A 12,364-nucleotide genomic window follows, 5' to 3' on the forward strand; every position below is an offset into this window, starting at 1 on the left:
GCCCCACTGACATCACAAGTGATGTCAATGGGAGTGCTTTCGGCTCTGTTAGAGCTGAAAGCACTCTAGGGCTTGCGGAAACGAGATCCTACCACAAGGGTCTCGTCGCAAGCCCGATGGTCAAGACCATCGCGACCATTTTCCTGGCCGCTCGCTATAGCTGTGGGTGGTCATCCACAGTTATGCGAGCGGCCAGGAGGCCGCTCTAAAAAAACTGGCCGGCCCTGATTCAGAGCGAGCGATCTGTCAGAGCGTCCGGCTCTGAATCAGGCCCACAGTCTCATAAGTAGTGTAGCCGTCAGGATCCATACCCACAGAGCCGTTCATCACCGTGAAGCTGTTATTAGGCTCCTATTTAGCACAATCCGCATTTCAGATGTGTTTGTGATGAGAACAATTCGCCCACACTCACATTGTGACATTACAGAATATCACAGGAATGTAACAAAATTGAAGGTGTCAGGACAGAGCTAGCAAGAAAGCTCAGTCCTGGGGGATATGGAGCACACAGGTTTACTCGCCCTTCTGTTTCCGGCTCCTGCTTTTGCAAATGAAGATGCTGTGGGCATGCATGGTACAGTAGTTCAAAATCAGGAGTCATTTGGACACTGTGCAGTCCCAGCATCGGCAATAGAAACAGTGTGCCGGACAGACACAGGAGCATTGTGGCTCCTTCAAGATGAAAGGTAAGGGTAAACTATAAATAATATATATATTTATTACCCTAACTTTGTCCTGCCCTACTGTGCTCAGGCCAACCTCTGTGCTGAGCGTGTGAGCGTTGGGTCAGCCGTGCCTGTGATCGCAGCGCAGGAGTACGGGGGTGGGATGTCCCTCTCTCTCTGCTAAGGAACGGAGGGAGGCCTCTCAAATGGAGAAAGGCTGCCTCCAATAACATTGTACAATTACTGCATGGCAAATCAGGCCTGATCGCATTTCCTATTAGAGATAAATGGATGAGAATTTGGTACATTTAGGTGAAACTAAAATAATGTGAAAAAACTTCCTTTTTTGACATTATTTATTAAATGATGGATAAATATTACCCTTAATCCTTCTTACTTCACGAGCTACAAACTAACTTTATATGGGGGCTCCCTGACACAGCTACTCTACGAGACATTTTTGAAGTAGTACCTTTAGAATGTAACCTCTTACGAGCAGGGCCCTCTCCCCTCTTGTGCTTCTCCTTACTTTACTTTCACCTACTTCTTACCCCCCACCAGGGCACCTAACATCTAGGTGTCATGGTCACTAATGTCTCAATGTATATTATCCATATCCTTGTCCTATATTGTACTGTAAGTCACTTGTCAAATTATTTGTTTATGTACTGTGTAAGGCGCTGCGGAACGCTTGTGGCGCCATATAAATAAATGATAATAATATTAATAATAATGTCAGTCTCATTTCATTCTATTGATAATGTCATCTAAATGTCCTTTAGGGAAGAGATTTTTTGCTGGATTTGTAATGCTCCTCCATTTTGCATTCGCTTTCATCATTCATTATAACTTTCATTATAACTTTCATTATAACGCCTGCAGCGTTCTCTGGAGATCCCCAGTATGAGCCAGAATCTTGCAGGGACTCTTTAAGAAAATCTGAAGCTTCTCCAAACGGGCCAATGGTAGGAGCTGTAGCTTCTGAGCTGCTGGTAACATGGTGTAGAAACTGTAATAAACATGGATGACGTTATAACGTTGTGGGTGGAGTCTCTACAAAGAAGGAACAAGTCTTAATGGCACCAAGCAAAGCGCCCTTGTGTGCCACCTAGCTACGGAAACACTGTACTACAGTCCCCACTGGTAATAGTAGAGAAATATTATGGAGACGTCCTCAGCGCAGTCTTATTATTAGAGCAGGGGTCAGGGAACTTTTTTTTACCTTTTACCCCAAAATATATTTAGATACGCCGGCGTTACCCCCTTGATTTGAAAGGAAGGTAATCATATAGTAGTGTCCCAATATAATGCCCCTGAAGTAGTGCCCCCATAGTTATGCCCCTGTTGTAGTGACCCCATATAGCGCCCCTGTAGTAGTGCCCCCATATAATGCCCCTGTAGTAGTGCCCCCATATAATGCCCCTGTAGTAGGGCCCCCATAGTTATGCCCCTGAAGTAGTTCCCCGATATAGCGCCCCTGTAGTAGTGCCCCCATATAATGCCCCTGTAGTAGTGCCCCCATATAATGCCCCTGTAGTGCCGCTTGTACAAAAAAACCCACTTACCTTAATCCCCGCTCCTGCATCTCATCTACCGCAGTTCTGTCCGCCCGCCTGCTCCTCGGAACAATGGGAGAGACTTCATGACGTCTCTCCCATAGTGCGCATGGAGAGAACCGGAAGCTGGAGTTCAGAAGAGAACTCCAGCCTCCGGCTAACGTGGCGCTGCAGGGAAGGAGCCGGGCGCCCGCTGGTAATAACATCTCAGCGGGCATCCAGCTTAGAGCCTCCCTGCGGCACAGCCGGGCATGCATATGAATCATTCTATATTCATATGCATGCCCGGCTGTCCGTCCATTACCCCCAGGAATTTCATTTTTACCCCATGTGGGGTAATTTACCCCTGTTCCCTGACCACTGTGTTAGAGCATCTCACGTGCTAGAGCTTCCGCAAGACCATTGTCTACACTACGCATATTCAGCTCCCTGCCATACATAACAGAAGGACAGAGGTGCAACCAGAAGATGTACTACAGTCTGTATATATTGGGGCTAGTCCTGAGGAAATGTTATATCTATTTGTATCTAACCTCTTGCAGATAGATAAGTCTTGTAGCCCAGTGCCTCAGCATGGCTGTAACTGATAGAAAGTGCCCTGGGGGGGCGAGGTCTGACACCCCCTGCTCACTGGACCCTCTCGCTTCTGAGACTGGTGGTCTGGTTGCCCCTCTGTGTGTCCTGCAGACTCTATTTTTTTTTCACATATTGTCATATATTTTTGGTCTTCTAAAAAATCTTATTTGGCATTATATAATGACATTCTCCTTTTTCTGTTGTTTCAGTTAAAGGATCAAGAAAGTTAAGTCTGCCAACAGATCTTAAGACTGATCTTGGTACGGTAGGCGAAAGCCAGCAGTTTTAAGCTTCCTCACTTCCATTTGGCAAAGCATTCTGCACCAACCAATCCATGAGATTTCATGGTCTCCCTCCTAGTGCTTGGCGGGGACCCCCCTTCTCTCTCCATGCTGTGCTGTGGGCAGCATCCCGCATTCCCGCTTTTCTAACGCTCATCTCCCACCACAACATTTTCTAAATCATTCCCGAGCAGACACACATTGGGGGGACTGCGGGGAAAGCTGACATGCTCATTGCCATTTCCGTTAATGCTCTTCACTGACTAACCCCTGCCACCCTGCAATGTAATAAGGCAAATCTGGTGACTGTCTATGTTCAGGTTTATGCATCCAGATTGTATCATACAATGGACCTTTGCTGTACTCTATATGATATTGGTACTGGGAGCGGCCTCGGTGCGGTCACATACTTGCTATGTTTTACAGCCCCAGATTGTTTAGCACAGAAAGATTACCCACAATTCAGGCACTGATTGGCTATTACTAGCCATTTAGCTTCATCTTCTCCCTTACCTGCGCACACAACCTGTTACCAGCGGATAATGCATGACATTGTGTAGGTGTGTTGGAGCTGAAGAGGTTTTATCACACAGGTGTTTCTCCAAGTTGGGTACAGGATGCCGGCAGTCAAAATCCAGATGCCGGCATTCTGTCAGGGTCATGATACCGACATCTGGTGGCTGGTATCCTAATCCTCACCCTCTCCCTAACCCTTCCTCCCCGGTGCCTAAACGTAACCTCCTCCTCCTTGTACCCTAAATCTAACCCACCCTCCCTAAAGACTAAGCCTCCCCCTCTCCCTAACCCTTCCTCCCCGGTGCCTAAACCGAACCTCCCCCTCCCTGCACCCTAAATCTAACCCACCCTCCCTACGGACTAACCCTCCCCCTCTCCCTAACCCTTCCTCCCCGGTGCCTAAATCTAACCCTCCCTCCCTAGGGCCTAACACTAACCCTCCCCCTCTCCCTAACCCTTCCTCCCCAGTGCCTAAACCGAACCTCTCCCTCCCTAGGGCCTTACACTAACCCTCCCCCTCTCCCTAACCCTTCCTCCCCGGTGCCTAAACCTAACCTCCCCCTCCCTGCACCCTAAATCTAACCCACCCTCCCTAGGGACTAACCCTCCCCCTCTCCCTAACCCTTCCTCCTCGGTGCCTAAATCTAACCCTCCCTCCCTAGGGCCTTACACTAACCCTCCCCCTCTCCCTAACCCTTCCTCCCCGGTGCCTAAACCTAACCTCCCCCTCCCTGCACCCTAAATCTAACCCTCCCTCCCTAGGACCTAACACTAACCCTCCCCCTCTCCCTAACCCTTCCTCCCCGGTGCCTAAACCTAACCTCCCCCTCCCTGCACCCTAAATCTAACCCTTCCTCCCTAGGGCCTAACACTAACCCTCCCCCTCTCCCTAACCCTTCCTCCCCGGTGCCTACCTAACCTCCCCCTCCCTGCACCCTAAATCTAACCCTCCCTCCCTAGGGCCTAACACTAACCCTCCCCCTCTCCCTAACCCTTCCTCCCCGGTGCCTTAATCTAACCCTCCCTCCCTAGGGCCTAACACTAACCCTCCCCCTCTCCCTAACCCTTCCTCCCCGGTGCCTAAACCGAACCTCTCCCTCCCTGAACCCTAAATCTAACCCTCCCTCCCTAGGGCCTAACACTAACCCTCCCCCTCTCCCTAACCCTTCCTCCCCGGTGCCTAAACCTAACCTCCCCCTCCCTGCACCCTAAATCTAACCCTTCCTCCCTAGGGCCTAACACTAACCATCCCCCTCTCCCTAACCCTTCCTCCCCGGTGCCTAAACCTAACCTCCCCCTCCCTGCACCCCAAATCTAACCCTCCCTCCCTCCCTAGGGCCTAACACTAACCCTCCCCCTCTCTCTAACCCTTCCTCCCCGGTGCCTAGACCTAACCTCCCCCTCCCTGCACCCTAAATCTAACCCTCCCCCTCTCCCTAACCCTTCCTCCCCGGTGCCTAAACCTAACCTCCCCCTCCCTGCACCCTAAATCTAACCCTCCCTCCCTAGGGCCTAACACTAACCCTCCCCCTAACCCTTCCTCCCCGGTGCCTAAACCTAACCTCCCCCTCCCTGCACCCTAAATCTAACCCTCCCTCCCTAGGGCCTAACACTAACCCTCCCCCTAGTGCCTACTTACCTTCGGGATGCTAGCACCGGCATCTCTTTTGCCAGAATATTGACCAGATCCTGTTTCTTCCATCTCTCCGACAGTCCGTCTCTGACAGGTATTATCATCAGTAACATTTATTTATCTAGCGCCAGTATATTCCGTTGTGCTTTATATAGATTACTGTCACTTCTATATGTTCCCTACTGTCTATTCTATGTTGTGGTTAGAAGTTTGGCTAATAGTGCTGCTAGAACTGCTTAGTTATTTTACTATTCTTGGATATGTACCATCTTTACTCCTTATTCAGTAGTAAATGTACTTGTGTATACATTACAGTAGGGTATATCATTCCCCTATAATAGAGGTGACCCCTTTTAAGGTTACAACAGCAATTTAATAGCAATTATACTGTAGCTACTAAACCATTTTAGTGCTAAGGACGAGTCTGACTCATCCTCAGCGCGTACATCGCTAAATGCACAGGACGAGTCCCACTCATGTCCTTCTGGAAAGTAATATACTAAGCAGAGGCCCATCAGTAATTATTACTGTTATTATTATATTCATGTAGTTGTGCAATGATGTCACAGAGGGGGGGGGGGGACTTTCTTAGTCCTCTATCTCCTCCTGTCTGGCCCACCTACACTGGAGAGAAATCAAGAAATCCAGGCATAGATTCATCCCCACCCCCCCCCCACCGGCTTATATTAATTAAGGGGCACAGTAATTTGAAAGAGGGAAAACCCCTTTGTTTTTATTGTCTGGCAATCACCTAGAATTACTAATTATCCCCTTTAATACGAAAACATTTTTCCAAAGTTACGTGCCCTGTCACCCCCATTTCTGCACACTTGGTTTAACCTTGGTTGAAAGCGAGAACTCCCCCCTTTAACATTATATCCCCCATAGTATTTATTTATTGGTGTCCACGTGTGATGACCAGGCAATTGCACCCTAGACTACAAAGAACATTCAGTTTTCCAGAGATAATGGGTTGGGGGAGGGGGGTTTTCTAATGCCCAGATGTACATTACCTTGAGTCATATAAAAAACAGGCTTCGCCTCATTTCGTAGGTTTTCTAGTTTCCAAAATGGAGGGCCTCGTTTGGTAACCATATCATTCCTACACATTCTGGGCCTGATGCAAGGCGGCCGCAGATGCTGCAGCCTTGTGTGCCCAGAAGCAAATGCGGATCTTTGCTTGTATCCATAGGGTCATCTATGCAGCGGCATCGTTCCTATCCATCCACTTGTAGCCGCCATCGCTATCTGCATCCATTTGTACCAGCCCTATTCCTGGGTCTGATTCTGAATTGGACGCAAGTGATGATGTGCACGGCTCTTGCAAGCTTCGGCGTATTGCACGTTCGGCTTCTCTTCATGTGCCGGATCAGGTGCCCGCACACGGAAGGAGATCGCTGGTGCATATGGCTTGTTCAACCTGTCAACATACCACACTTTTAGTGACATGGGCGTTTCTGGGCGGCGACCATGTGATCGCACAGTACTCTTCTGCCTCGTAGGAGGGTCACATAGTAACGTGCGGACAGAGATGGGTGACCTGTTGCAGCCAAATTTTTTAGCAGCCAGCATGAGGAGGGTACAAGTCTCAATACTAATGATGATGCCTGCGGATACGGATTTGTAGTCTACAATGATGGATCCTGGCATTAGCATAATCAGCCCCATTATATACAAACCACCCTGACTGATGGTCACTAGATCCCGAGATCTCTCCTACAGACACGTTTGCATGTGTGATAACTAACCTGTCATTGCTTCCATATGTGGTTCCCTATCTAATGGCGTCTAAGATTCCCAAATCAGGAACATGGCCACATAATACACCCAGGATCAGCACTGAACTCGGCAAATTTAGCGATCGTTAGATTCCAAGCTCATAATTATTATATGAAGATAGGAAATTATTATTTGCTCTATTTACAGATGTGTTTACGTACAACCACCCTCAAATTGCGCCAAATACTGTGGCCCCATTTGGCGTGCTACATACTTTGCACCTAAGCCACGCCCTGCATCTCGCCACAGACCTGTTTTTGCAAAATGTGCATCTTAGTCGCATCGCTACTGCAACAAAATGACAATGCACAGGAACACTGGTGCTGGCATTGCGTGCAGCTGCTGTGCGCAACTCAGACACTAATTTGTGTAAAAAGGCAAAAGATGGAAGTCTGACTCGAGTGAGTCGCGCCAAGCATGGCGCCACACATTCCTGTGCTTAAACTGCGACTTTGTGCCAAATCATTTGTGCCAAAAACACTAAAACTAAGGGCCTGATTCAGACCCAGGCGCTATTTGCGGCCGCTCACTGGCTAAAAGGGGCCGGTTATTTAAATCATGTGCTCGCACTGCGTCGTGTAAAGCCGCCCACTGAGTAATAGAGAGCGGCCGCACTATGCGCTCGCACCTGTATAAAGACGCCCCTTCGCAACACACGTCATCTCCGGCAGTTATAGGATTAATCGGGAACATCGAGAGCCATCGGAGCTGCTCGCGGCGCTTGTGGTAGCCTTTTCCCACCACAACATTGCGAGCAGTTCAGGCTAAAATACAACCCAGTCACGTGTGTAATGACGCTACTTTGCTAATTATGCACACCCATTAAACGCCATTCTGACGGTCGGGCAGGCCTACGTTCACACATCGACACCCTCGTTTACAAGCACCTTCCCCTGTTACCACCCACAAATGGCGCTATCTGTCACTCATAATAGTGGCCCGACTGCGGGCTACAGGCGAGCACTTTCCCATCGCAATGACTGGTTCGCGCATGCGCATTGCGACTCATACGCATGCGCAAATTATGAAAAATCGCTCAATGTGAGCAAGCGCAGCATAGCGTCCAGGTCTGATTCAGGCCCTAAGTGCCCAGGACACTATAAAAGACTTTGTATGCGGCTATGATGCGAATAAAACACTAAATTTAGGAAACAGTTTGAAGAAGGTTCAGGTGGCAGAGCATCGAAGTCATCCCTTAACGCTTGCACCATATGAGGAGAAAAGCATTGGTGTATGAGGATACATATGTATAATCTATACCTTCCTCATTGTGGCCTGCTGGTCTAACCCAATACAACGTTCATTCTGCAATACCCTGTATTAAGGGTGCTTTTATCTATTCCTGTACATATGGTGCAGCTCCACCTCCTCCCTCTCTGTACTGGGCATAACGATAGACCAGTCATGGTTATTACTGTTTCCCTTGACACAATTTATCTTATATCTGGATACGTGAGCATTTGTGCACTTTAGGGCCGATTCAGGGTTGCACACAAGTTGACTGCAATTACACCTGCATTGCGTGCACAGATTTAGATATTTGCCCGTTTGCCGAGTTGTACACATCTGTGCAACCGCACTGCCCATAATCGTACGCTTGGTTTCCTAGACATCATTATTGGTCCAGTCACTGCTGCAGGAGATAAACCTGAAACATGGCAGGCATCAGCGTAGCACAACGCAGCACAGACCGCAGTTCTATGCACTTGCCGTCACTAAACCTAGCCTAGGTGCAAATACCTCACTACCATCCAGTTATGGACCTTTAGCAGTAAGTGGACATGCAACTATGAAGTGTATGGTTGGAATTCCAGTAGATGCATATACTCAGCTAAGGAGCCTGCACAGTGCTAAATATCACAAGATCCGGGCTCTATATCACAAGAGTGTGTAACTCTTCATTAGCTTCACAACATTTAGCACTGTACCACTTTTCCTTAAATATTACCAATGGACTTTGGGCCTGATTCAGAGCTGAACGCTCTGACCAAAGCGCTCGCTCTGAATCAGGGCCCTCCTATCTTTTTTTGGAGCGTCCTCATGGACGCTCGCATAGCTGTGGGTGACCACCCACAGCATATGCGAGCGTCCATGATGATGGTCGCGATGGTCTTGACCATCGCGACCATCAGGCTTGCGACGGAGACCCTGCGGTAGAGTCTCGCTGCCGCAAGCCCTGGAGTGATTTTGGCTCTATCAGAGCCAAAATCACTCCCACTGACATCACTAGTGATGTCAGTAGGGCCGGCTTGAGACGGTATCCGTCTGGCAGGCATGCCCCCGGCACGCCCAACAAAGGGGGCGTGCTGTCAATCAACATCGACAGCACGCCCCCTTTGGTGCGAGACCCGGAGCGATGGTGGGCCCGTCGCTCGCCGGGTCTCGCGCATGCGCACGACGGAGCTCCCTCCGTCGTGTGCATGTGCAGTGGGGGAACATCGACCCGCTTGCGAGCGTACTGCCGCTCACGAGCGGGTCTGAATGACCCCCTTTGTACCCTCTTGAAGGGGACAGACATACTTGCCTACTGTTTTGTATCCCTTTCAGTTTCATTTGGAGGGGAAATTCAAGTGGCATTTGTGGTGGGTTTGGCGACACGATTCGCCACCATCTGCCCATTTCACCAGGGAATTGCGGAGCTCGGGAAATATGAAAATTTGACTATCGTTTTCAGAGTTTCTGGAAGTGTGATATGGCTTTTTTTAATTTATTTTCCCAAATATTGTCTTCTGCGCTGTTTTTCCTGTAGCTTTTGGATTTAGGGAGGAGTGGTGAGGAAATGAGGCTGGATATGTAGGGAGTAGTAGTGAGGAAATGAGGCTGGAAATGTAGGGAGGAACGTTGAGGAAATGAGGCTGGAGATGTTGGGAGGAACGGTGAGGAAATGAGGCTGGAGATTTAGGGAAGAGTGGTGAGTAAATGAGGCTGGAGATGTAGGGAGTAGTAGTGAGGAAATGAGGCTGGTGATGTAGGGAGTAGTAGTGAGGAAATTAGGCTGGAGATGTATGGAGGAACATTGAGGAAATGAGGCTGGTGATGTAGGGAGTAGTAGTGAGGAAATGAGGCTAGAGATGTAGGGAGTAGTAGTGAGGAAATGAGGCTAGAGATGTAGGGAGGAGCGGTGAAGAAATGAGGCTGGAGATGTAGGGAGGAGCGGTGAGGAAATGAGGCTGGAGATATAGGGAGGAACGGTGAGGAAATGAGGCTAGAGATGTAGGGAGGAACGGTGAAGAAATGAGGCTGGAGATGTAGGGAGGAGCGGTGAAGAAATGAGGCTGGAGATGTAGGGAGGAGCGGTGAGGAAATGAGGCTGGAGATATAGGGAGGAACGGTGAGGAAATGAGGCTGGAGATTTAGAGAGGAGTGGGGAGGAAATGATCCCCGAGATGTATGAGGAACGTTGAGGAAATGAGGCTGGAGATGTGTTGAGTAGTAGTGAGACAATGAGGCTGGAGATGTATGGAGGAGCGGTGAGGAAATTAGGCTGGAGATGTAGGGAGTAGTTGTGAGAAAATGAGGCTGGAGATGTATTGAGGAGCAGTGAGGAAATGAGGCTGGAGATGTAGGAAGTAGTTTTGAGGAAATGAGGCTGGAGATGTATGGAGGAGCAGTGGGGAAATGAGGCTGGAGATGTAGGGAGTAGTAGTGAGGAAATGAGGCTGAAGATGTAGGGAGTAGTTGTGAGAAAATGTGGCTGGAGATGTATTGAGGAGCGGTGAGGAAATGAGGCTGGAGATGTAGGGAGTAGTTTTGTAGAAATGAGGCTGGAGATGTAGGGAGTAGTAGTGATGAAATGAGGCTGGAGATACAGGAGTAGTAGTGAGGAAATGAGGCTGGAGATGTATGGGGGAACATTGAGGAAATGAGGCTGGGGATGTAGGGAGTAGTACTGAGGAAATGAGGCTGGGGATGTAGGGAGTAGTACTGAGGAAATGAGGCTGGAGATGTATGGAGTAGTAGTGAGGAAATGAGACTGGTGATGTAGGGAGTAGTAGTGAGGAAATGAGGCTGGAGATGTATGGAGGAGCGGTGAGGAAATGAGGCTGGAGATGTAGGGAGTAGTAGTGAGGAAATGAGGCTGAAGGTGTAGGGAGTAGTTGTGAGAAAATGAGGCTGAAGATGTAGGGAGTAGTATTGAGGAAATGAGGCTGGAGATGTAGGGAGTAGTAGTGAGGAAATGAGGCTGAAGGTGTAGGGAGTACTTGTGAGAAAATGAGGCTGGAGATATAAGGAGGAACATTGAGGAAATGAGACTGGTGATGTAGGGAGTAGTAGTGAGAAAATGAGGCTGGAGATGTAGGGAGGAGTGGTGAGGAAATGAGGTTGGAGATGTAGGGAGTAGTAGTGAGGAAATGAGGCTGAAGGTGTAGGGAGTAGTTGTGAGAAAATGAGGCTGAAGATGTAGGGAGTAGTATTGAGGAAATGAGGCTGGAGATGTAGGGAGTAGAAGTGAGGAAATGAGGCTGGAGATGTTGGGAGGAACGGTGAGGAAATGAGGCTGGAGATTTAGGGAAGAGTGGTGAGGAAATGAGGCTGGAGATGTAGGGAGTAGTAGTGAGGAAATGAGGCTGGTGATGTAGGGAGTAGTAGTGAGGAAATGAGGCTGGAGTTGTATGGAGGAACATTGAGGAAATGAGGCTGGTGATGTATGGAGTAGTAGTGAGGAAATGAGGCTAGAGATGTAGGGAGGAGCGTTGAAGAAATGAGGCTGGAGATGTAGGGAGGAGTGGTGAGGAAATGAGGCTGGAGATATAGGGAGGAGCGGTGAGGAAATGAGGCTGGAGATTTAGAGAGGAGTGGTGAGGAAATGAGGCTGATGATGTAGGGAGTAGTAGTGAGAAAATTATCCCCGAGATGTATGAGGAACGTTGAGGAAATGAGGCTGGAGATGTATGGAGGAGCAGTGAGGAAATTAGGCTGGAGATGTAGGGAGTAGTTGTGAGAAAATGAGGCTGGAGATGTATTGAGGAGCAGTGAGGAAATGAGGCTGGAGATGTAGGAAGTAGTATTGAGGAAATGAGGCTGGAGATGTATGGAGGAGCAGTGAGGAAATGAGGCTGGAGATGTAGGGAGTAGTAGTGAGGAAATGAGGCTGAAGATGTAGGGAGTAGTTGTGAGAAAATGTGGCTGGAGATGTATTGAGGAGCGGTGAGGAAATGAGGCTGGAGATGTAGGGAGTAGTTTTGTAGAAATGAGGCTGGAGATGTAGGGAGTAGTAGTGATGAAATGAGGCTGAAGATGTAGGGAGTAGTTGTGTGAAAATGTGGCTGGAGATGTATTGAGGAGCAGTGAGGAAATGAGGCTGGAGATGTAGGGAGTAGTTTTGTAGAAATGAGGCTGGAGATGTAGGGAGTAGTA

The 12,364-nt window shown here is 48.8% G+C and overlaps 1 protein-coding gene across 9 annotated transcripts in view; it reads left to right on the forward strand.

Moving 5' to 3' along the window:
* Positions 1–12,364, forward strand: part of STXBP5L (syntaxin binding protein 5L) — a 581,790-nt gene that overhangs the window by 455,919 nt on the left and 113,507 nt on the right. For 4 of the 9 annotated variants that reach the window (XM_088455906.1, XM_088455902.1, XM_088455905.1 and 1 more), the window contains one exon: positions 3,007–3,057. The exons of the other annotated variants lie outside the window; for them this stretch is intronic. In XM_088455906.1, the coding sequence (XP_088312032.1) occupies positions 3,007–3,057 (51 nt within the window). The remainder of the gene's footprint in view (positions 1–3,006; positions 3,058–12,364) is intronic. 9 annotated transcript variants of the gene reach the window in all.

This window comes from Taudactylus pleione, unplaced genomic scaffold, assembly GCF_031769625.1.
Source record: "Taudactylus pleione unplaced genomic scaffold, aTauple2 ptg000677l, whole genome shotgun sequence".
Taxonomy (NCBI): domain Eukaryota; kingdom Metazoa; phylum Chordata; class Amphibia; order Anura; family Myobatrachidae; genus Taudactylus; species Taudactylus pleione.